Source organism: Aspergillus mulundensis (genome assembly GCF_003369625.1).
Source record: "Aspergillus mulundensis strain DSM 5745 chromosome Unknown scaffold_13, whole genome shotgun sequence".
Classification (NCBI taxonomy): Eukaryota; Fungi; Ascomycota; class Eurotiomycetes; order Eurotiales; family Aspergillaceae; genus Aspergillus; species Aspergillus mulundensis.
The window spans coordinates 839742-864290 of NW_020797901.1; the positions used below are offsets into that span (position 1 = coordinate 839742).

At 52.9% G+C, this 24549-nt stretch overlaps 9 protein-coding genes across 9 annotated transcripts; 4 read left to right on the top strand and 5 right to left on the bottom strand.

Annotated features, from left to right (window-relative positions):
* Positions 1 to 1987: 1987 nt before the first annotated feature.
* Positions 1988 to 3363, top strand: DSM5745_09859 (uncharacterized protein; the record flags this gene model as incomplete). The annotated part of the gene is made up of 2 exons (XM_026751875.1): positions 1988 to 2700; positions 2760 to 3363. The coding sequence occupies 2 exons, from the start codon at positions 1988 to 1990 to the stop codon at positions 3361 to 3363; spliced, it is 1317 nt and encodes a 438-aa protein (XP_026599607.1).
* A 389-nt stretch (positions 3364 to 3752) lies between these two features.
* On the top strand, positions 3753 to 4691 carry DSM5745_09860 (uncharacterized protein; the record flags this gene model as incomplete). The annotated part of the gene is made up of 2 exons (XM_026751876.1): positions 3753 to 3785; positions 3840 to 4691. The coding sequence occupies 2 exons, from the start codon at positions 3753 to 3755 to the stop codon at positions 4689 to 4691; spliced, it is 885 nt and encodes a 294-aa protein (XP_026599608.1).
* Positions 4692 to 7362: 2671 nt separating this feature from the next.
* On the top strand, positions 7363 to 8062 carry DSM5745_09861 (lysozyme; the record flags this gene model as incomplete). The annotated part of the gene is made up of 2 exons (XM_026751877.1): positions 7363 to 7497; positions 7547 to 8062. The coding sequence occupies 2 exons, from the start codon at positions 7363 to 7365 to the stop codon at positions 8060 to 8062; spliced, it is 651 nt and encodes a 216-aa protein (XP_026599609.1).
* Positions 8063 to 8240: 178 nt separating this feature from the next.
* DSM5745_09862 (uncharacterized protein) lies at positions 8241 to 9243 on the top strand (the record flags this gene model as incomplete). The annotated part of the gene is made up of 2 exons (XM_026751878.1): positions 8241 to 8827; positions 8892 to 9243. 2 exons carry the CDS (start codon positions 8241 to 8243, stop codon positions 9241 to 9243), a joined length of 939 nt encoding a protein of 312 aa, XP_026599610.1.
* An 89-nt stretch (positions 9244 to 9332) lies between these two features.
* On the bottom strand, positions 9333 to 10838 carry DSM5745_09863 (FAD-binding oxidoreductase; the record flags this gene model as incomplete). The annotated part of the gene is made up of 1 exon (XM_026751879.1): positions 9333 to 10838. One exon carries the CDS (start codon positions 10836 to 10838, stop codon positions 9333 to 9335), a length of 1506 nt encoding a protein of 501 aa, XP_026599611.1.
* A 1234-nt stretch (positions 10839 to 12072) lies between these two features.
* On the bottom strand, positions 12073 to 13085 carry DSM5745_09864 (uncharacterized protein; the record flags this gene model as incomplete). Its single annotated transcript, XM_026751880.1, has 5 exons — positions 12073 to 12120; positions 12224 to 12393; positions 12628 to 12762; positions 12891 to 12926; positions 12980 to 13085. The coding sequence occupies 5 exons, from the start codon at positions 13083 to 13085 to the stop codon at positions 12073 to 12075; spliced, it is 495 nt and encodes a 164-aa protein (XP_026599612.1).
* Positions 13086 to 18789: 5704 nt separating this feature from the next.
* Positions 18790 to 20829, bottom strand: DSM5745_09865 (sodium:neurotransmitter symporter family protein; the record flags this gene model as incomplete). The annotated part of the gene is made up of 2 exons (XM_026751881.1): positions 18790 to 19182; positions 19243 to 20829. 2 exons carry the CDS (start codon positions 20827 to 20829, stop codon positions 18790 to 18792), a joined length of 1980 nt encoding a protein of 659 aa, XP_026599613.1.
* Positions 20830 to 22477: 1648 nt separating this feature from the next.
* DSM5745_09866 (uncharacterized protein) lies at positions 22478 to 23288 on the bottom strand (the record flags this gene model as incomplete). Its single annotated transcript, XM_026751882.1, has 2 exons — positions 22478 to 22832; positions 22912 to 23288. The coding sequence occupies 2 exons, from the start codon at positions 23286 to 23288 to the stop codon at positions 22478 to 22480; spliced, it is 732 nt and encodes a 243-aa protein (XP_026599614.1).
* Positions 23289 to 23371: 83 nt separating this feature from the next.
* Positions 23372 to 24333, bottom strand: DSM5745_09867 (5'-methylthioadenosine/S-adenosylhomocysteine nucleosidase family protein; the record flags this gene model as incomplete). The annotated part of the gene is made up of 2 exons (XM_026751883.1): positions 23372 to 23776; positions 23836 to 24333. The coding sequence occupies 2 exons, from the start codon at positions 24331 to 24333 to the stop codon at positions 23372 to 23374; spliced, it is 903 nt and encodes a 300-aa protein (XP_026599615.1).
* Between the last annotated feature and the right edge of the window lie 216 nt (positions 24334 to 24549).

Here is a 24549-nt window from a genome sequence, read left to right on the forward strand (position 1 = left end):
GGAGATGAAGTCGAAGATGTAGGAGGGGGGGAGGGTGCGGCGGAAGGCGGCTGTGGTTTGGATGGATGTTAGCGATTTGGACCCGATGGGGAGGGCTTGAGGGAGGATCTTGGGAATATGCCATGTACCCACCCGTTTGGGACTTGAAGATGTGGGCGCTGGTGCCGTGCCCGTGGAGGCAGAGGATCTTCGGCATTGTTTCTTGATCCTGTGCCCTCGCGACTGCGCCGATTGAGTGAGTATAGGACTTGAGCCCAAACAACTGGTGAAGGAGATCGGCAGGTGATGTCTTCTCCAGAGGATCAAAGGGTCGGAGTCAGGTTGGTTACCGATGAGGGGGGTTTGTACTACGTGCCGCCCGACCTGGGTTTCAGGAATGCAGGACGATAAGCACCAACATTCCAATCCCTGCATGCAGTGAGTTGATAAGAGCCATCCGGGAGGAAACTCAACTAAGCCATGCCCGGCTCGGCAGGTTCTAGGCCCTGTTGGGTCCGCGGGTATGTGCCTGGGCTGAGTTTCGGTCACCGAAGCCGGACGGTGTCAGCATTCCGGCAAGGGCAAGGCTGAGGCTGACGCTCTTACTATCCGGTCTCTGCGTGAGCTGTATTCGATACTCGATGCGCCTGGTTCATTTTACTGAGGGGCATTATAAAACAATGGACGTATACATAATGTACGGGAAAGCTTTGGGTTCTTTTTGTACGGAGCGCTTTGGATTTTATCGAGGGAGACACTTGAATGTACATATGTATCGGATGCTTTCTTATGATATAGGCATTCTACTAACGACTCCTGAAGGGGTAGTAAAGCCCCCTTCGCAGTTGACTTCATTCACTCCATATGGTTTCGGGGTGTTTTGCTGAACACCTCGGGCTTGTGGCTTCCGATACTCAGACATAGAAGCAGCTGTTGGCAAAGTCCAGTGATACATATGACCCATGATTAGTATGAAACAACGATGACTAGAGATCGACTGGCTCGGGTTCCCCTAATCCATCGTTCGACAAGATGATAACCTTACATGGCTACCCGTGGACATTAAGATTATCAAACATCAACGCACGGAATGCTATGTAAACGAACGACGGAATTGAAGATGTTTTAGCAGTCGCCATGATGAGAGAACATACTTGTCACGAAGCAGTCAAAGCTGTTAGCACTGCCTACGTCCCTATGGTAGCAACCTGTACATAAGCTTTATCACAGGGCACACTACCAAGCCTTCGAGGAGACGGCGATCTCGCGACCTATGATATCCAGCACGAGACCGGTAACCAATTGTCGCGAGCAACCTTAATAGCCGGGCCAAAAATTGGGAGCTTCTTTTCCGAATGAGGATGTGCATGTAACCAGTTACAACCTTCAGGGCTGCCTCGGTGCTTGATGGCCGAATCGTAACGGCAACAATGGACAAAGACCAAAGTATGCATCCTCTCGATAACCAGCGGGATAATCGACTTCAATATTGATGTTCTTTATAGATACAACCATGGATCCATGGATACACCCTCGAGGCTCTTGAGCTTCCAACGATCGCAAGCTGGCAAGCAAAACCCGAACCAGGCTTCTCGAACCTCGGACCAAGACCTTGAACAAGGGCGATCTACATGAACTCTCCACAAGCGTTGTGAAGAATCCGGTCTTTGCCCAGAACCAAACAACTGGGTTTACTAGTGCGTGGGGGGTGTTCTCGAACCGGCGGTTCTCTCCGCAGCAGCCCTCTACAAACGGCAATCGACATGACTATCACAGCAGAAACCTTCACCAACACATATAAACTTTGCCTCCTGAAACGCCCACGTTGTGATCTGCCATCCGCGAGTCCACGATCTCATTCTCGTACTCCAGAAGCATTCCCACGGTTCAGGGTGTTGCTATAACGCCGGCATTCCCCCTGTCTCCAACACTCTCTTGAGACTTGCATCGTCACGCCCGCCTCCATGTCAACCTCCAACCCACCGCTTCCCGGCGAAGGTTGTTCGCGATGGCAGACGTCGAGAACCGCGGCTGGGTCCTCTACGCCGTCTCCTGGCCGCTCTTCGGTCTCGCCCTCCTAATCATCGCCCTGCGCCTCTGGGTCCGCGCGCGCATCGTCCGCTCCGTCGGCTGGGACGACGCATTCATCATCCTTGCCTTTGTCTGCGCGCTTATCAACACGGTCCTCGTCACGATAAGCGTTGAATACGGCACCGGTCGACATGCGTCTGATCTTACCGAGAACCAGCGCATCCAGTCGATGAAGTACCAGGTCCTCTCGGCCGGATTCCACGTTATGAGTACGAACTGGGGCAAGGTTTCCGTTGCGTTGTTTCTCATCCGTATTATTTCTGAGGTGAAGAATCATAAACGGGGGATGTATGCGCTTATTGGTGTCATGAGTGCGATTAATCTGGGTGCCGTTATCACGATTTATGCGCAGTGTCAGCCCACGGCGGTGATTTGGGATCATAGGCTTGCGGGGCCGGAGGCTTGTTGGCCGCCGGGGACGCAGAAGAATTATTCGTTCTTCCAGGGTGGTATGTTCTCTCAGCTGGGTGTCTATGTAATGATGTCGGATGCAGGTGCTGATTGCGATGTAGCTGCGTCCGCGTTTACCGACCTCATCCTCGCCGTATACCCCCTCTTCACGATAAAAGACCTCCAAATGGCAACCAAGGTCAAAGTCGGGTTGGGATTTGTCCTGTCACTTGGTCTTGTGTACGCCTCTGCCCACTGACCTTCTCAATACCTATATCCAACCCACTAACAGATATCAGTGCAATGGTCGCCGCCATCATCAAAGCAACCCACCTCCCCGACATGACCTCCTACGAAGACTACACCTGGGCCACAGTCGACCTCACAATCTGGGTCTCCCTCGAACAATACATCATAATCCTCGCCGCGTGCATCCCGGCCCTAACACCCCTCTTCAACATCATCATCCGGCGCGCCTCCAACCGCTCAAAATCAAAGTCCAAGTCCAGGTCCAAGTCCAACGAACTCATCCCCAACGCCGCCGGTGGCGACGGCACAAAACGCTCCTCCTACAAAAGACATCTGCGTCACAGCTCGCGCAGTAAAGGGCTTAGTCGGGACTTCGTGCTGGATATAGACTCGAATGCCTCGAGCTCCCAGCACCAGAGCTATAACCCTTTCGCGAGTGTGGGCCGCGAGTACGTCGAGTACCCGCTCACCTGGACGAATTTGCAGCCGCCGCAGCAGGGCGATCTGGCGAGTATTACTAGTGGGAGTGAGAGTGAGTTGCATGTGCCGGAGGCGATACCGTCGGCAGAGGCCGAGAGTGGGATTTTGCGCACGACGGAGTTTCGGATTAAGGCGGTTTCGAGTGAGAGGTATTCCCATTATAGGGCTGGTTAAGATGGGGTTGCGCCTGGGGGTTTATGATTAGGTTATGATAATGAGAATGGGAGTCCCGGGACTATGATATCCTGTCCCGAGTTGATCTTTGGGTAGTTCTTCTAACTGATAACCACAACCCCCGGTTTTTACCAAGAGAGGGATGACAGGTTCATGCTGACAGTCTCCAGGACGCCGGTAGCCGGGGCGGGTTCCAGGGTTATATCCGGAGAACAAAGAAATGTGGCTGATGATGATATCAGCTGGATGCGACCGCTCGGCACCGTATAAAGGCGATCCTACTGCCGGTTAAAGGTAAAATCTTAGATTATTTGTGCATCGCAGACCTGCGGTATCACCCCCAGCTACAGGGTATATCAACTACACCTGCAGGTAAATCCCAAGTCAACATGAGTCCCTTGCAGAAAGTGGCCCTGCTCGGCGTACGTGCCCCTTCCCCCGAGAACCCAATGTACCTAAATACGAACAGAACACAGAGAGGCAAGCTGGGCACCGTCCTCCTGACCGAACTCCTCAACGCCAACTACCCCGTAACAGTCCTCAGCCGCACCACCACCCCAGCGACCTCTCTCCCCCCCGGCGCAACCCTGCACCAAGTAGACTACACCTCATTCGAAGACCTCAAAACCGCACTCACAGGCCACGACACCATAATCTCAACCCTCGCCTACAGCGCCATGCCGCTCCAAAAACCCATCATCGACGCCGCAATCGCCGTCGGCGCAAAGCGCTTCATCCCAGCCGAGTACGGCGCCATGGAAATCGACCCGCGGATAACGTACTACAAAGAGCCGCTGGAGATCCGCGCGTACCTAGCGGAGAAGGCGGAGCGTAACGAGATCGAGTATGCGATTTTCCACGCGGGCGTGTGGATGGAGGTTATATTCAGCACGCCGCTGATTGTGGACTTTGAGCATCGCGGCGTGAGGGTGTTTGATGGCGGCGTTCATGGGTTTAGTGTTAGTCGGGTGCGGACGCTTGCGAGGGCGATTGTTGCGTCTTTGGAGAAACGTGAGGAGACGAGGAATCGGGTTGTTAGGGTTCATGATGCGGTGCTGACGCAGCGGGGGGTTTTGGAGATGGCGAAGAAGTGTACGCCCGGTGAGGAGTGGGTGGAGATTAGCGTTGATGCGCGGAAGGAGGTTGAGGAGCTTATTGAGAAGACCGGGGAGAGGGTTGATGATCTGCTTTGGCCGGGGTTGTTTGCGGCGGTGTTGATGAGTGGGGGGTTTGGGGCACAGTATCGGGATGTTGATAATGAGCTGTTGGGGATAGAGATGATGAGTGAGGAGGAGATTGAGGAGTTTTCTAGTGGGTGGAAAAGTTAATGGGCTTGCATTGATTGTACAATTGAACTCGTGCAGTGTCTTAATGATGATGCTGTTTATAGCCTATGCCTTGATGTTTTGTGATCGTTCACTACCATGCCTATACCTCCCAAGTCTGCCCATGGTTCCGTCCATTTGCTCGGAGAATGTATACAACTACTCGTGTTTATCGTAGTGCCACTCCAAGCATCTATCTTGGTATCAGTACCTTCCGTTGAAACTCGACCTTTGCGCCGAATGACTGTCGCGCCTGCTTCTTCCCGTCGTTCATATCTACGACATATCAAACAACATGCCTAACAGATTATTGTCGGCGGCCAAGAAGCGCTGGCTAACCTCTTTGCTGGCTATTCTGCGAGCGCTCGTCTTCATGATGTTCAAGTGGACGGACAAATACCTCGGCCCCTCTCAGGGCTTCGTTAGCGATTGATGCACAAAGTTGACTTTAGGGCTGATGCAGGCGAAGAAAGGCATCATTCCCATGCGCCACTTGGCTACAACAACGACAGACGCTGCATTACGAGTCAGAGTCGTATCCGCCCCTCGTATTTGTGGGTTTGTTCGTGTTATACGGTATAGTGCGGTTGGCGCCGCTAAACCTGGGATACGAGATCTGGGCCACTTTGGATTCTAAAGTTAGAGACGCATGTATTCAAGTCCAATACGATCTCATGCTGTCCTGCATGCTATCTTACAGGAATGTAACCCAAGAACAATAGTGCCTTGCTCCGAGAGGCCGTCTCCAAATATAATCATGATCGACAGGGATCGGCGTGAAGAAGGGAGCAATCAGCGCTCGGATCCCGAGGGTTCTCTTCTTCTAGGGGGATATTCGTATACTGCCGACACCCCCCCACACAAACGGCCCACCACTCGTAAGTAATTAATTCGTTCATCTTTGTATGATACATCCCATACATTTCAGAACAGACGCCTTCTCGAACTATGTTCGCTGCGCGCGCCGCGCAGCGATAGGGTAGCGATTTAAAAAAGTATAGATACTGTGCAGGTACATTATATTATATGGCAAACTGCATATAAATTAATGTACCGCACAATATATCGACTTTTGCAAGGTAAAATGGTGAGAATCGATAAGTTACAAGGGCGGTGAAATCGGGCGCGGCCAATTAAAAGAGAGTATTCGCGCCGATTTGGCAGAATTCGGACCAGAGGAGTTCCGGAGTCAACTACCACCATATTCAAATATATATCTTATCGTTAGATATCGACCATTCACTAAAACAGTGAATAACTCCAGAACTTCATGGATTTAGATACTAAAAAAACTTATATAAAGCAACTTAACCTTGCGCCTTTAATATATTCACTTTATTTTAATTTTTATCGCGATTTCGTGGCGCTAAAAGCCTGCAAAGTTAGGAGTACGATCATAAAGAAAGCGGCACGTGAGGATCTTGGCCCTCGATTAAATGAAGCTATACTTTATATGGAAAACCCTATATAAACAAAAGCCACAACAAATCCCGGCACGTATTCCTATACACACCCCAGCTAGGTAAGCCCTCCACCTCCGTACCAAGCTAATTTCTATGCTAATAGACCTCCGAATAGCTTCAGGAATACAGGTACTTTGATTTATATGCGAATCCCTATAGAAATTCAAGTACCAGCGCGTCGGCGGCCTTGCCAGCGCGTCGGCGGCCTTGCCAGCGCGTCGGAGGCCTCATCCCTAGGCCAGCACCGCGCGGATACACCTCCGAATAGCTTCACGAATACAGGTACTCCGATTTGTATGCGATCTCTATAGAAAACCAAGTACCAGCGCGTCAAAGGCCTTATTCCTAGGTCAACATCACGCGGATAGACCGAAAAGCTTCACGAATACAGGTACTTCGATTTGTATGCGATTCTCTATAGAAAACCAGGTACCAGCGCGTCAACGGCCTTGCCAGCGCGTCGACGGCCTTGTTCCTAGCCAAACACCACGCGGATGAACCTCCGAATAGCTTCATAAATACAGGTACTTCGATTTGTATGCCATTCTCCATAGAAAACCAGGTACCAGCGCGTCAACGGCCTTGCCAGCGCGTCGACAGCCTTGTTCCTAGCCAAACACCACGCGGATAAACCTCCGAATAGCTTCATAAATACAGGTACTTCAATTTATATGCCATTCTCCATAGAAAACCAGGTACCAGCGCGTTGGTGGCCTTTAACACCGATCTATAGTTAAAAAACGCGTTTACTGCGCCTCAAAATAACTTCAAAAATGAGTTCTCAAAGGTCTTTATTATTAAATTTGCCAGTAAGGTACGGGTACATCAATTTGTGTGGGAGATCTCATAAAAATCGATGTACCTGCACCTTAGCGCGGACTTAGCAATTTTCAAGCAAGTGCGCCCTGAAGGCCTCTGTTCGCGTTTGTATGTTATTTACCATACAAACTGGAACAGCTCGATTACACGGGCACGTGAGGCACTAAAACTCATTCCGACACTAAATGTGTCGGCAGTATACGAATACCCCTTCTAGGGTTCGCTTAGAGCATCACCTATTCGGTATATACTCCGACGTCCTACTAGTGTTCACAGGCGATGGCCTCGTATTCCGGAGTATAAAAAGGCGCTGAGACCCGACAGACTTTACCACCATCAAGCCGTAAACCCACCGAATCACTTACTCTCATAACCAACCCCAGGCAAGCAAAATGAAAGCCATCTCCCTCCTCGCCCTCCCCAGCCTCGCCTACGCCGCCGTCCAAGGCTTCGACATCTCCAACTGGCAGCCAACAGTCGACTACGACGGCGCCTATGCCTCGGGCGCCCGCTTCGCCATGATAAAAGTAATTCTCCCAAATCCCTTCGGCATCCAATCTGACAGATATTGGATAGGCCACCGAAGGAACAACGTACATAGACCCGCTCTTCAACACCCACTACCCCGGCGCAACATCCGCCGGTCTCATCCGCGGCGGATACCACTTCGCGCACCCGGATAGCTCCTCGGGTTCCGCACAAGCAAGCTACTTCCTCGCCCACGGCGGCGGATGGAGCGCAGACGGCCTCACGCTGCCGGGCATGCTGGACCTCGAAGCAGGCTGCTACGGCCTCTCGCCGTCCGCAATGACCTCCTGGATCCGCGACTTCGGCGAGACATACAAAGATGCGACGGGGCGGTACCCCATGATCTACACGACGACGAGCTGGTGGACGGAGTGTACGGCGAATAATGCGGATTTCGGCGACTATCCGCTTGTTTTGGCGCGCTGGGCGAGTAGTCCTGGGACTTTGCCGGCCAGCTGGGATTATTACTCGTTCTGGCAGAATAGTGATCAGTATGCGTTTGGGGGCGACTCGCAGGTTTGGAATGGGAGTGAGGAGCGATTGAGGGTTTTTGCGTCAGGATAGCTGTCTTGTATGTTGAACTCATGATGAACTCATGATGGGGATAGAGCTGTAAGGATTGTGGAGAGCACGTCATCAGCCCCGAGAGTTGGAGTGCTGCGGGGTTGAATCCACGGAATTGACGATTATAAATTATAAATTACCCTCCATCCTCCTCTCATCATCCCCAGTACCACCCACAATGTCCAAATCCAACGTCCTCATCTTCGGCGCAACCGGCGCAATCGGCTCGTACATCGCAGCAGCCATCACAAACGCGCGCGAGCACTTCGCCCGCATCGCAATCTTCACCTCCCAAAGCACGCTCACCTCCAAAACAAGCGAAATCAACGCCCTGCGCGCCAAAGGCGTCGACATCCTCGTCGGCGACATATCCAGCAAACACGACGTGCTCAAGGCCTTCGCCGGCTTCGACACCGTCGTCAGCGCACTCGGGCGCGGAGTCATCGCGCATCAAATTGAACTGATTCAATGGGCGGATGAGAGCGAACACATCAAGCGCTTCTTGCCGTCGGAGTACGGCACCGATATTGAGTATGGACCGCAGAGTAAGGACGAGAAGCCGCACCAACAGAAACTGAAGGTTCGGGCTGCGATTCGCGAGACCAATCTGGAGTATGCGTTTGTTGTTACGGGACCGTATGTCGATGTTCCGTTTTATTTGGGCGCCGGTGGGAATCCGCGCGGTGGGAGTTGGGATGTTAAGGCGAAGAAGGCTGTCCTGCTTGGGGACGGGGAGGGGAGGATTAGTCTTGTTGCTTGTGCTGAGTACGCTGCCCCTGTTTCTGTTCCTCTTGATAATGGATGATGGATGGAATGCTAACGGGCTCAGCGTCGGCAAATTCGTCGTGGCAACCTTAACGCACTGGTCCAGCGCACGCGGCCGCGCACTGAAACTAAACTCGTTTACCACGACACCGCGCGAGATCCTGGCTGAGTTCGAGAAGCAGACGGGGGAAAAGTGGGATGTTGAGTATACGTCCTTGGACCGGCTCAAGGAGTATGAGAAGGAGGCGTGGGAGAAGGGCGAGCCCGATGCGACAGCGTTGACGCTGCGGCGGATCTGGACGGAGGGCGGAACGTTGTACGAGAAGAGGGATAATGGCGATATTGAGGATGAGGAGACGATGACGCTGGAGGAGGCCGTTCGGGAGGCGATCAAGGCGCAGACTGCAGGAGTGTAGTGATTGCCTGCCGAGTGGGGATTTGAGTATCATCATGTCTTCGGTATGATCTATCTTTCTATCTAATATACAGTATCTACAGTCAAGTATTACTTCCCCGTCCACTTCCACGTCGAGTTCCGATGGATATGGTACTCCCCACTCTCAATCGCCTTCTTGATCCCCCACAGCCCCCCTAGCGGCCAGACCGAGCGCACCTTCCGACTCCACGACTCCTTCCGCTCCCTCCGATCCGCTTCAACATCGATCTTGATCTTATCATACACACTCGGCAACGTCGTAGCGTTGTACTTCTTCCGCAGCCCATCATACCACGTGCGATCATACATACTCCAGAACTCGTCCTCGCCGTAGTACGTATGCGCGTAGAACCACTTCTGCCCACCGAGCTCGTTGAGTCTCCGCTCCAGCTCCCGATTGGCGGTGATGAACTCATCCTGGTCTTTCGGCCCGAACCCCCACACCCCAATATTGAGCATCTGGTCCTCCGTAAACCCGGGACTCCGCACAGCCGAGTGCGGGTGGAACGTCGGCGTAGCGCTCTGCTTCAGCGGACACAGCCACAGCGGCCAAATGCCCAGCTTCCCGCTCGTATAGTCGATGAATTTCTCCGCGTTCGCGTACGGGAGCGCCAGGTCCTGGATCACGAACCGGCTCGACTCCCCGCTCGCGTGCAGCGCCTTGTACAGCATCCGCGTGTGCAGGAAGTCGTCCAGCCACCAGCGCGTCGCCCGGCTGAACGGGAAATGGAAGTAGTGGAATGCCGCCCGCCCAACCCAGAACCCGCCCCGGTCGTACCGGAACAGATACTCCGCCAGCGGGATGTAGTCTGTCACGGGCGCGTTCATGCTGCGCCGCGTCTTGTCTTTCACGTGGAGATAGTACCACGGGTCCCAGGCTTTGCTGAAGGTCTGGATCTTCGCGGCGTCGGGCATCTCGTTTGTCATTTCGCCGGCGACGACGACGCCGTGGTCGGGGCCGTACAGGATTCCGTCGACGTAGTCGTTTGCGTCGTTAAGTGTCTCCGCGTGGACGTTTGTGATGGAGTCCGCGACGCTCTTCTGCGGGAGATACGTCGCCTTCACGAACTTCTTCGCCTCGACGAGCTGCAGCTCCATCATCGTCGTCACGCCCAGCGTTCCCACTGCCCCGGCAGCACCACGAAACAGATCCCGATTCTCATTCTCCGAAACATTCACCACGCCCCCGTCCGCAAGCACCATCTCCACGTAATTTATGGTGCGATCGAAGAACCCGTATCGAAAGCTCGAACTCTCGCCCGCCGTCCCCGCGAATCCCCCGCCCGCCGTTATCCCCGGGAACTCCATGACGACTGGCGGGACGAGCCCATGCTTCAATGTCGCCTCGACAAGGCGGTCCATGGGGACGTTTGGCTCGACGAGGGCGGTGCGCGCTGCGGGATCGACGCGGAGGACATTGCGGAGGTCGGAGATGTCGACTTGGTGTTTTCGGCGGATGGGGCGCGTGCTGTTTGTGGAGCCGTGGGCGATGCGGAAGGGCTGTTTCTTTTCGTAGAAGGTGCGGATTAGGGAGGAGATGCGCGCGACGGCGGCTTTGTGTGTCTCGAGGCCCATGGTGCTGGGTTGGGTCTTCTGGGCTGTTGGTTGGAGATTTTGCGGAGACGCGGAGCTTCGGAGGGGAAAGTGGCGGCCTGAGGCAAAAAGGTCACATGGTCTGGAGCTGCACGTGACCTCCGCCTGGGCGAGGATTGCTGCATGGCTCACAAGGCAGCATCTGGAGGCTCAAGATCTCTCGGTGCTGTATCTACCAATGGAGACTTAGTCTAGACTTTAGGGGGCGACGAAGCTCACTGTGGGTTGCACCTTGAGCTGGTCTTGTGTGCAAAATATATGTTTCAGCGAGAATTTGCCCCAGATTAGGGCAAGGTACCTATGCGAAGCAACCAACGAGATCATGAGATCTGCCAAAGTGACCTCAGAGAGTCAATCCGAGCAAATAAAAAGCCTCTTTAAAGAAGCCTGTAATTCATGATTCCGCCTGGGTGACAAATAATGCGCAGTGTCTGCGAACCAGCGCTCAGAGCGCCCAGAGTGGCTGTTCGTATCGAGTAACCTCATGGCAATCCCTGCTTCTTCCCCCAGAGGGTAATTCTAAGCGGGCCAGTAGCTCTGCTCCCTAGGTTATGCCGCAAGGGTTCTCAGCTTTATTGTTGGAATGCTATGGTAATCATTTAGCCCGATGCTTTACCCGGTTGAAGTTGCAGATGGAAACATGAATGGTCCTGAAATAACGGGGTTTTCGTCTGTCCTCGCACCCCAAGATCCCCTGGAGGGCTCCATAGCACCAGAAAGTCTAGACACGCAAAGCTCCAACCAACCAAAATGGGCGACGCAGCGACAACAATCCCCCTAACAACCATCTTCACCCGCCCGACCGACTGCTCTAACAGCTGGACCTACGAAGCCTCGCCCTACAACGGCGTATCCGCCGGCCTGCTAATCCAAAATGCCATCAGGCCAGGCATGGATGTTGCCTGGTAACCACCGGGATATAACCATGCTGAACGCAATGCACACGATGTCGTCTTTAGTCCCGGCGCGTGTCCGCACGGGTACACGACGAACGAGCTAGCTGTTACTGTTGAGGAGACGATTACGGCGAGTTGTTGTTCGCGGTGCGGCCATTATCCTTCTCCTGCCACGAATACTCTCGGTTTCCATGGTGGAAGATGCTAATTCGGTCAACTGTCAGCGGCTTCGCCTACCGCTCGTACAACGCCAAGGAGCAAGGCTGCGTCAGTACCCTACGTTCAGCGGGACGACGCGCGTTGCGGCGAGGGCGGGCGGGCTATACGGCTCGAGCGACTACACGATTAGTACCACGGCGTCCGGCACACTGGAGATGTGGGCGCAGCCCATTACGATTATGATCAGGAGAGTGATCTGAGCTTGTACACTACGGCGACCTCGTCCGGATCTTCGTACACATCTCCACGTACCATAGCCGGTACTCCGTCCCGAGGCGCGTCCGAAGGGGCTGGGACATCATCCTCAGATGGGCTCTCGGGAGGTGCGATTGCGGGTATCGTGGTTGGAACTGTCGCTGGGGAGCTGATGCTTCTTGGGCTTGCTTTTATATTGTGGCGGAGGTGGAGGGTGAAGGTGCAGTCTGAAAGCAATCAGAGCATTACGCAGGGAGGTCTACTGGGGAACGTATATGGCAGGAAAGTGGCTGGGGCGATGTCGGAGATGAGCTCTGCAGGCGGGCATCCAAGGTCCGAGCTGGATGTGAATGCCGGCCGGGGAGAACGCGGGATGGCTGAATTAGAGCGACAGTGGCATAGCTGTCTGTACGTTACTCGGGACATGCGTAAAGGGAGGTCAAATTTGGAGCCCTATTTACCTGGAATTGTGAGCATGTTCGCGAAGTGCGATTGCCCGGTGTCAGTCATGCGCCAACGGTATCGCTCTTGGCCTCCGTGTAGGGAGAAGTGCTCCAAGGGGGGAGGGGTCTCCATCGGTAAAGGCTCAGTGGGAGCTGGATCATGGCAGCCATCTTGATTGAATTCCGGCGCAAGGGGTTCAAATAGTTATAGGAGAGGATCTGGAGGATGTGACGCTTAGTTTTTAGCTAGTATCCAGCTTGCATGTGTACCCTGCAAGTACCTGTATGATCTGATGCGCCCTGCAATCTGCCAAAGTCTAAAGTCTAAGTCAGTATTTGCGATTAGACTATCAGGTTGTGTGATACCTACCGTAGGTATAAACAGGTCCTTTGAGTTGCTGGGATGACATCCAATATGTTCCAATAGGTCCGCAAGTGATCTCCGGGAAAACAAGGAGTAACGCAGAAAATAACATTTTTGGCATTGTCTGCTTCTTTCATGGCGTGAGTTGGCCTTATTGAGAGTCTTGGATGAAGGTTATAGCGGGATATCAATCCTTAACAGTGCCATTTAAAAAAGGCCGATTTAGAAAGGTCTTGACCTAGCCACCACCACAGACTTCCCAAAGACGATTCAGAGAGCAGACACTACGTCCAGGAAATTTCCTTTTGCCAATACGGTTGGGTCTCAAATCGATGAGTACAACCGGAGCAGTAAACCCAGTGCTTCGGACTAGGCCCACGAGGCCCGTTGGCAAACACATCAAGCATGAAGTCTTTGGTGTGGATGCCCATGTACACCGCGTTATGGACCAGGTCGTCTAGGCCCATGTGTTTGCCGCACTTCGAGCAGACCTCGCGGTCCTGCGCCATGATATTGCCACGGAGCGTAATCTTGGAAGCTACCATAAGACAAATCCGTCAGCGAGCGAAGCCAGGCGCGAGGAAGAAAACCGGACATCTACCTTTGACTTCGAGCATATCTGCAATGTGTGAGCGCTCGCTGTCAGTAAGGAGCCAGCGGTAGCCTTTTTCGCCATTGTCACCGGTGATCACCTCCGAGGGACGGGGGACGTCCATTTGACGGGGGTGGGCTGGGAGGTTGAAATCCATTTCTTGAGTTGGGGAATTGGGTGTGGCTCTGAGTATGGAAGATCTTTGTATATACTTCTGTGTGCTGGATAATGAAAGAAGTTGGGAGATTTGGATCTTTGTCAAGGTATTTATATTGCAGAGGGCGAAGAATGAGTCATATGACAAGGTCTGAGCAGTTCCGAGCATCTCCTGATCATGCAGATTGATTAGACTGGAAGTGCAGCCTAAACTTAATATACAACAACTGCAGCACAGAACCTTAAAAGCGGCTGCTCCGGTGGATGGATATAGCAGCCGAGTAAGGTTCTGTATTTAGCCTTTACAAGCTCACCTGCAAAAGGTTGGATCGCAGGTAGAGATCGGCCGAAAAGACGCGGTGATAGCCAGATGATTCTATCTTCTTCGCCGAGTATGCTCAAACAACATGTTCCAAAGGAGGGAAAACGGTTCTAGCGACAGTCCATGAAAGCTGTTAGCATACCGCGATCCAGCCTTAGAATACCACAGATTAGCTATCCACGAACCATCCTCTGAAAGGAATATAAGGTTCCCACCAACCCGAGCAATCCGCAAGTGACACCATTATTATCGCTCATGGTAGTCAATGTAATGGGCCATACGTGTGCCCAGGACGTGTAAGAATGTCACAGCTGCAAGAAAGAAAGGGTATATCCCTGGTCTGTAACCGTACACAGGTACTAGTCAAGAAGTGGGTATGCCACTGGAAGAGCAGGCTAACTCTTGAGATGCTGTGATCTCCGCCAGACCTCCGCGGTTCAAGGACATCACGTAGTGCACGCTCATTGGCAATTAAACACTTGGCCTCCATTAATAGGACCGTTCAGTTACTATAGAGAGGAAAAAAAGAGTGAATAACGCCTGTGATGGTGTTACTAGGAGAAACCCCCCGCACATGTAATAAGCAAATCCACCTGCTGGCCCAGAAACCCTGCAGCTCTTCTAGCTCCGTGGAATTTCGCGACAATTCTTGCTGTGAATAAGGCCTACAGAAGGAAATTACGTAAAAGATGGTGGTTATTATGTCAGTCATCATCGACCTCAGCTTTCACATCAGATGCTTAAAAAATCAAAAAGCTTTCACCCCCAAAAGTTAAGTGGTCAAGGTATGGTCCTATCGGATAGTACTCCGTAAGAAAAGATGACAATTGGATAACCACATGTCCGACATAGCATCACACAGGGATAGAGGGGCGAGGAACCTGAGCGCCTGATATTAGTGTTCTGGGCCCCTGTGTAACCAAATAACATCGGGCGTGAACTTGCACACCAAGCGCAGGCAAGAAAGTGCACGCAAAAAACTTATAGCACCCCGCATTTGACCTTTTGGAATGCCAAGTAAGAAGACCCTTTTTTATGACAATGTTGTGCACAATGTTGTCCTGGCCTGGGTACTCGCGTGCCCCGAGTGGACCTGTCCGTGTGTATTACATTGGCCTTGTGTTGCCGTGCACTACGTTTACCCAAATAAGTGGCCCCTCACCAGACACGGGACGGCAAAGCTAGAGTGGCCTGCACATCATCACAAATCAATCATACTTGATTCCGCCACTGGGCTGCTCTGATTGCCGGCGACGTTGGCAGAAAGCTGAATTACATACAGGGACCCAAGTATCCTAAGCGCTCTCGACAAAGCTAGAACCCAAGGCACCAAATCGCCAACGGCAAAAAGCCAGAGATAAAGGAGTGGCAGGCTAGCTAACTACGTTTGAAAGCAGCAAGTTCCCTAAACGTGACACGTTCAGCGACTGGATGCTGGAAGGAGCTGAGACCCCTAGATAATCTCGATGAAGCCCTCTGATGACGTCCAGGTGAGGGACTTCAAATGCACACGGGGCCGCCATGAACCCTAGGTAGTAGGGCTCACCACTGACGAGGCCAATAGATCTGGGTCTGGAAGCGGTTCGAGCAGCGCGAGCAGAAGACAACGTGGGGAGGGCTCTGACCCTTGGGGCCGTTATTAAGGATGTCAAGCATAAAGTCCTTGGTATGGATTCCCAGATAGTAGGCGTTGTGGATAATGTCGTCAAGGCCAGAGTGCTTGCCGCAGCTCGAGCACACCTCGCGATCTTGGTACAAGATGTTTCCTGTCCACAGGATCTCTGATTCTAGAGTGGGTTAGTAAAGGGCTTGTCAGGCTTGAATGGCCAAAAATGCATGAACGGATGCAGGACGGCTGAAGGGGAAGGAAGGGGTCAGATTGGTAAGTACCTTGGACATCGAGCATGTTCGCGATATGGGCGCGCTCGGTCTTGGTAAGGAGCCAGTGGTAGGCCTTCTCACCGTCGCTGGTAGTAACAGCTTCCGACGGGGGAGGGGTGTCCATGGGGAGGTTGTGGAGTGGGAGGACATTGACAGTCGCCATCTCTCAAGTTGAAGCTGGGCTTTTGATTTGAGATTCCTTGGTGAGGAAAGTAGAATTGAAACCTGAGTACTGATTGCTGGAAGATGGAGGACGGAGAGAGAACTTCGAATCCTTTTATGCCGCAGATGGTGGACAAGGCAATCGTTTACACCAAGCGCTAGCAGAATATCATTGGTAGGTCCGATTTGTTCCGAACATCCCGTTTACTGCACATCGGTGCGCTTTGACTGGTGGTGAGCTATACTGGCTGGTTGGGTGGGCTTGGACAGCTGCCGGTGCTCCCATGGATAACCCTGTTAGCTCCAAGAGACCGGCACACAAGTCAGATCCAACATAGCGCTTGGATGGATGGATATCGCATCCGAGCCATTTACTTGCCTTTACAGAGGTTCAGACGGAGGTTGGTGGAACAAGCACTATGACATGCTTGCCAGGACGTTCATCTCCTCGCTGTCCTCCACCCACGACAGTCGACCATCAGGATCAATTAGACTTGTCTGAGTGACATATCTCGGGCAAGCGCTGCAATGAACTTCATGCAAGACCCCAACTTGGCAACTATATCCATAACTATCAATAGGTGAGCTACCTACGATCGTAGCCCCCATATCTCTTCGTTCGAGCCCCGCCAGTTTGATTTTGCCAACAGCGTTATTTTGAACACGACCGACATACACAAGCATACCCTATTATGCTGGCATGCACTATGCATCACGCGTCCCCTCAGCTGAAGCAATGCGCGCAGATCAATTGGAATTTGAGATCATTCAAAATTGGGACCAGAACCGGCCAACTCATCGCCGGTCTTGAAGATGAACCTCGACGCCGCAGGTGATGCCGGTGAGCTACGTACCTTACTACTTTAGGGCTCTACAAGCCTTCTGTATCCTTCCTCATCTCAGACGAGGCCACTGCGCCATTCCCTCTACAAGAACCATAGCACTCTTTGACCGAAATTCTGCCAATCTGCCCAATGCCGAAGAACATTATAAACGTGACTGTGCGGGGTCCGATGCTGGAGATGATCACACTTGCATACATCCTCGCGGTCCTGACCATTGAAGACTATTGTTAACCGGACTACAAAGCCGGTTGGGGAAGCTCTGCACGCCTGTCTAAGCCCCAATACCTTTGTTCGAAAGGGAAATGGAAGGCAGAAGACCATCTGATCAGTTCACATGACCCTAACGAACCAGTCCCTAGAATAACCACAAATGGGCCACTGGGATCCCTCCGGGCCTTGCGGGAATCGTCGTGGCTGCAGGGATAGAAGGATGTTCCTGGTTTCGGACCATCCAACAACATGAACCAAGGACGAACTATGCCACTAGAGCAGAGGCATCGCTAACTCCGGGCCAGGCCTGGTGGCGCCTGGGCTCTACGGGGCACTTCGGGTAGAATCAGTGCGCCTTCACGGTACGATGGTCCACACGCTTTCGGTGCCCATTCGTCCTCTTGGGATGGTTTCCTTGGGCCACAACAGTTTGAGGAAACTGGGAAAAGCTCAGCGACGATTGAACACGCGGCCTGGAATGACAGGACAAGTAGATCACTTTACGGGAAAGTGAACAATGTGAGCTCGGGATAGAGTTACTACACAAAGGCCCTAATGCACCCTACGTAGAATCCAATTGCCGGGTCAATCCCGCCCCCGCGGCGGTTCCTACACGACGTACACTGCCGTATTCGCTGCTTGAAATCATGAGCCCTGCATCCTATCTCACAGTCACAGCTCTTTTCCCACGTTCGCACTTCCTGAAGCCCTCGCACGATCTCACTGTTCCCTCATGGTCAGGCCCCAATCTTTCGTTCCTCGTTCACTGCTTTCTTCAGCATGCGTTCTATCTCTTCGTTGCATTCCTCGTCGTCGGGGCAGACCCAGGATAACCAATACGTAATGGCTAGCTCTCTCTGGTCAGGAGCCTCACTCCTCTCGAGGGAATCGTGAAAGAACCGTGTGGCACGCCAGTAATTCTGGGCATAAAACCTTAACCGCCGCAGGCCATACTCGTAGACCACCTTCGGCGAATAAAGGAAATGCACCGCTGTTAGCTCATGGTTGTCTTCCCGACGGCCGTTGCTTAACCTTTTCCGGCCCCAGCAATGCGCGTCCTTATCCATCAAGGATGTTGCTACAGACGTCGGTCAGTGTCTGCCAATTGGATCTGGCCGGGTCTGACATTCATATCTCCCGTCAATTCCCGTCCTAATTGTTCCGCGTCTTTATATTGTTTTTAGTCATAGGAGCGTTCGAACAACAAGTACTCGAGCTTGAGCATCATCTCATCCTTCGCCCTTGTACAATGTTTCCTTGCATTGGTTCAAAATCAACGTCATCACCTCATCGATCTCAAACCATCCAATATCTGTTCTGGGACCAACGATTGGGCAAGCATCCATGCTGATAGAGTTGTCTTCAGGTTCGTTGGACTAAACGTTGCCTTTCCGGCCTCGTACTCTGCGCGAACCCCTCGTGGGGATGGCATATGCAAGTCCTTTCCTCGCGTAGAGATAGAGCTCAACCTTGGTGAATGGACAGCTCTCAGCGCATTTGCATGGGTCGGTCCTCCGGTTTTGATGTAGCGCTCGTACACCATTTGCTGCAGACAGATGGCACTTTAATCCAATTTATCAATTCACGGATCAATGTATGATGGATAAAAACAGCTGCACCCATCATATTGCGCAGGCAACGAGCACTATCACTCCTTCACAAACTCCCCCTCCGCCCTCCCAACCATCCCATCCTCTTCGCTAAGCACCCCATTCCCATTCCTCGGAACAACCTGCTCACCAACCAACTCCGCCCGGACCCTCTCTCCCTCATCAATCCGTCCCGGCGGAATGAAAACATCATAGTACCGCGGCAGCACAAATCCCATCAGAATAACCAGCAGCACAATATGCGCGAGAATAAACCCCGTAATCATAAGCGGGTCGTACCGCAATGTGTGGAACTCGGGGTACGCGAAGCTGAAGATTATAGCGAGCACGGGGGCGCACACGTATCGGAGCAGCACGGGCCAGAAGGAGGGGATCTTCCAGTTCTTTTCGCCGCCGATTATGGCATTGAGGTCGCGGCGGATTTGGTTGCCCTGGATGCGTTATTAGCAGAGTGTCTTCTTGTAGGGTAAGGGAACGGGTAGGAGGCTAACAGAGTACGCAGCGAGGTACCAGAACTTGCTCAGGAAGACATTCCGTCCCCAGAATCTCGGGGCTGGGATACTTGGCTTGTTGGCAATCAGGGCTGAGATGATGGCGAAGACGACGTAGACGCCGAAGCCTGCACCGGCGCCGATACCCGGGTTCTCGGTCCCATGCGCCACAGAGACACCGATGATTTGTCCGCCGAAGTACGCGAAGTTGTAGGTCGCGAATGCAGGGAGGCCGGTTTGATCGACCACGTCTTGCCAGCGGTAGACGGTACTCGCGCTGACAACCTCCGACCAGACCACGAAAATGAGACAGATGTTGTTAATCCACCTATCGATTCCGTCGAGCAGATAGAACCCGAACTCCGTGCAGTACGGCAGACACATCAGGAACGAGACGAGGGTGAGCACAGTGACAATAACCGGCCTCGATACCTTCAGCCCACTATCCACAACGAGCGTCGCAACCGCATCAAGCATCACAAACGCCGAACTAAACCCCAGCACAACGAGCGTGAAGAACAGCAGGACAGCCCAGAAGTTCGCGCCAGGCATATGCAGGACCGCCTCGGGGAGGGTCAGGAACCCAACGACGAATGCGCCCAGTCGCTCGCCGTCCTCCGGCCACCGGCGAAGATACCCGACGACGCCGAAGACCGCGAAGGCAGCGAAGTTCTCGAAGAGCACGTTGCTCCCGCAGATGAGCAGGGCGTCCATGACGGCGTTGCTGTGTTTCGCGTTGTAGGATGCGTACGACGTGAAATAGCCGAACCCGATGCCCGTGCTGAAGAAGACCTGTCCCACGGCCGTTTGCCAGACTGTGCCCGAGGCGAGTTGCCCGCCGCGCCAGGTTGCCCAGAGTAATCTTACGCCTTCGGAGGCGTTGTCGAGGGATAGAGAGCGCCCGACGAAGATTATTGTTGTTACGATCGGGAGGCCCATTGTCCAGTATACGACCCGCCCTGTCAATCCAACACCCCGGAATATAGAAATCCAGATGAGGAACCAGATGAATGCGCTCCAGCCCACCGTTTCACCGAGGAGCGAGACACCAGGGTACTCCGTGTACGAGAGGACACGCTTACCATCAGAACTCAACTCCCCAACAACGGGATCAACATTATGAATGACATCGCCCATATAAAACTCATCGATGCGATTCTCCCACGGCAACGGACTCCGAAAGCTATTCCGGAAATAATTCATGATCCACGCCAGATTCACCGTGAAGTACTGCGTCACAATGAAAGACACCAAGATCGGACCCATGCCCACGCCCTTGAGCCTTCGATTGATGTTGTTGAACGCAATCACCGTCCCCCCGCGATATGCCTGCCCGATACTGATTTCGAGGATGAGCGCCGGAATCGCGACGAAGAAGACGGCCAGGAAGTACGGGATGAACCATTGGAGCCCGTAGTTGTTGTAGACCACTGACGGGTACCGGATTAGATTCCCCTGGCCCGCGCACCCGCCCATTGCGGCGAGGAGGAACGCTGCGCGCGAGGGCCATTGGTCGCGCCCGTCTTCGGATTGTTTGGGCGGTGGAGCGAGCCAGGAGGCTGCTTTTCTGAGGTATGCCACTACCATCGTGGTACTTGTGGGGGGCGATAGCAAAGGAGGTCGTGGGCAGGGAAGAGCCGGGTATTAAGTCAAAATCAAGCGGCGGTACCAACGTCACTCCAGATCGACTTGGCAGCAGAGCACACCCCGGTAACCCGGTTAAATATGATAACGCCAATTACGACGCCAAGGGCCGGGGTTGCGTCGAGGAGTGGGCACTGCATGATGCTGGCCTGTTATGGTGGCGTTTAGGGCTGCCAAGGTGGGGGTTGCTTGTTAGGGCTGGCTCGGCGGGCCCAGTCTCGGGGAGAGCGAGATTGGCTGGCTGTGAAAACTCTGTGGCTATGGGATGGTGGATAAGATGCGAATGAATGAGGTAGCCTTTGCCCCTTATGAGAGGCAAGGTGATTTAATTTTCGAGCTTCATAACCCTCGGTTCTACTTGCATGTACATGGAGAGAAAGGGGCGCTGGTGGCATCGGCCACCCCGGCGCCAAGACTCCGCCCAGCCGCGCCCAGCCGCCACGATCGCACGCAAGGGGAGCTTGAGAAGGCGTTATCAATGTCGATATGTTTCTCAATTGGTGGAGTAAGGTCAGTGCGAGATCATGCAAGCATCGCGGACCACATGGCAGTCCCGCCTGATCGGGTCGATGCGCTGCAGTTCCAGCCTTCTGCGGTTTCCGCGGGGTGGTCTAGAGCGTTTTACGTACGGACAGGAAATCATCAGAGTCAGTGAACTATGACTCGGAGACTCATTGTTTCAACAAAGGTTGTTTTTTCTGAGAGGTCCTCCCTTTCGTATTTGACTTTCTCCATGTGTCGATCCTACTACTCCCTGACAGTGCGCCATTGTGCATGATACACCAACAAGCCACTCGCGGAAGGCGTCGGCTGTGATCAGCTCGATCTGGTACTTGGAATAGATCGGGGCCGGGGGCCTGAGGCGGACATGGTTTCAATCCATCCACTTGCATGGTAGGGTCAGCTGGGAGGTTCCAATTCCTGCGCGCCGAAGTATGATTGCAGTAGAGAGGTCGCAGGATACGTACGTAGAGTGCCCCATAGTGCTTCTAATTGGTCATCTAAAAAGAGGCTCCAAGTACTTGGGTGGCTTACAGAACGGTATATATCCACACAAAGCAAATGGTGGTCTTCAGATACTTGATCAGGAATTCCGTTGAAATGAAAACTACAAAGGCAGAAGCATAGGCCTCATAAGTATGACCTTGAAGGCCATCGGCATACTGATAGAGAATCCAGACCCCTTTGCAACCTCTGAAGCCCGCGACTGCTTGGTGATTGTTGTCCATGTAGAAAGAACTATGCCGTGCACAGGATGTTCCAATCAGTAATTCCACCCGATCCAGCTCGACCAAACATGATAGACTCAGGCTTTTCGAACCCGTTTATGCTTTCTCTCATCGTTCAAGGCCGTTGGCTTTTGTAGCTTTTGAAGGAGGCCTGAAATAAAAGACGACGAACAGGCCACATTTTAACGCCATTACCCAGGCATGCAAGCCATATTTATCAGCGTGATCTGGATTTGAACCAGCGTCAAGGAGTAGCTCCGCGACCTCGTAGTGTCCCTTCTCAGCAGCGTAAAATAATGGCGTGCGTCCCATAGAGTCTTGCCTGTCGATAGACCGATTTCCCGGTAGCGAGAAGATTAGGGTCATGAGCCCTCCCATGGCGAGCCGATTTTTGCAGCGGATGCAATAATCTCACCGGCGTCGAGCTCGCTCAACGCCTTCATAAGAGAGGGATATTGCCGATTGAGAAGGATTTCCACAGAATCCCTGACCGCAAGATTGCTCTCGGCGATGTAGAGTAAGGACGCAATTAACTCGATTTGATTTTCGGCTCGGGCGAGAAGAAGGGCTATAACTTCGGCACCAATCCAGGAAATGATGACTTCTGACTGCATCCCGGAGATGGCCAGATAGATATGTCGCCCGCGATCTGCACTTGTTATCTTCTCGCTATCCTCGTCGCAGTCCAAATTGACTGCCAATGAAAGCATTGAATTTCTTTCTTTCACCAGCATCATTGTCCCTTTAGAAAACGTTACCTTCCCACCCTCTTCAACTCGACCAGATGCAGCTGTACTTATATTTATCATGATATGAGTGGAGTAGGGCCCCAGGTAGAGAGGTCACATTTCTGGTCTTCTCCATGGATGTGTCGCAAAAGAAATAGGCGAGTATTTTGTCTTCATCTTGGAAGAACGGTGTTTGCGCCAGCTCTTCGACCAGCGTGATCGCCATTGTTGACTTTCCGGTGCCGGGGTTCCCATGAAGCCATAGTATATTTCGGTCCTCTCGGTCATTGGCCATCCCAGAGCCCTGGCCGAGCCAATGCTTCATTTCCTCGGTATCAAGGATCTGGCTACAAGTACCGGCAACACGATCCCCCCTCCGTCGCTTCAAGCTGTTGATATGGTCACTGGCGTCGGTGCTGGAGACCTCGGGAGGCTCCGCAAGCATCCCAGCTCTTTATCGGTAAACTCTGTACTTAGGATCATCAGCAGACTGGTCACGAACAAGTTAGTTCCAAACGTACTCTGCCTTTAACGTTCGCGGAGCTCAGCCACGGGGACAATGCTCAGGATCTGCTTAGCATAGGCGGCAGCAACAAGGGCAGCGTATCCCTGCCACTGTTTATTCTTATGTGAGTCGCAATAGTCCGAGATGCCCCGGATGACAAGTGAAGCGCGTTCTTCCATGATTCCTGCAGCCTCCATCTCGAAACATATGGCTCCAAGATCACGCGCGACCTTATCACGGATATTTAAGTCCTTAATGACCTGGTTTCCGGACGCAACAGGGCCATAGTGAATCATCAAGCCGTCGCTAGGACGCACGGGTCGCTTGAGAAGGTTGCTCTGGTCACAAGCCGACCACTCAGCATGGTCTGACTCATGGTCATGACCAATTTCAAATAGCCAGTCGTGCTGTGGTCGTCGAAAGAGCGACTGTTCTTGTGTCGCTCCTGCCCTTTCAAGTGCGTTGCGTACGCTAAGCCTAACCTGACCTGACCCCCCGTCGACGTCGGATTGCTGTCCAGCTCAGACATGGCCTTTAGTAACAGGGAAGGCGGTTGACCGAGCGAGCCTGTCTGTTTGAACACGCCGTTGGGCAGCGATTTGCCAGAATCGTACTGAACAATAGCACCGAATGCGCCGGTCGGCTTGCTCACCACGACATCTCCCAGACGCACGTCAGCCATTGTCGGCACCCCTCCTCCGATGCCAACCATAAGGCCGAACCTGATATTTCGAAAGGTGGAGTTCATGTGTGCTACGGCAGTTGCGGCTGACGTCGTCCCATACACACCGGTTTGGAGACATAGAAATACAACACTATGCCGACCAATTCTCCCAAGGGTGTAGATATTATGATCGCTTGCGGGTTGAGAGTCAAGAGGGTTGTGAGGCTCCTTTATCATCAACTTCGCCGCCGCCAGCTCCAGTGGCAAGGCGCAAATCCACCCCACTGTGTAGGCATCGGGGGCTAACCGCGGGTTGACCATAGTATGTTTATAACTCGTAACGCGCAGGAAATAGGGAGTGCAGGATCCAGTACTGTTAGAGAAAGTGTGGAAAGTTATCTCATCGCCAGCCTTCGAACCTTTGGTTGAACATGGAGATAATCGCCCAGTTTCAGGACGACGTCGAGATGAGGGAGCAGCCTTGGGCTGATTGGGCGCAATCTTGGGAGGCTGACTCTCCGCATTTCCGCAGAGCGC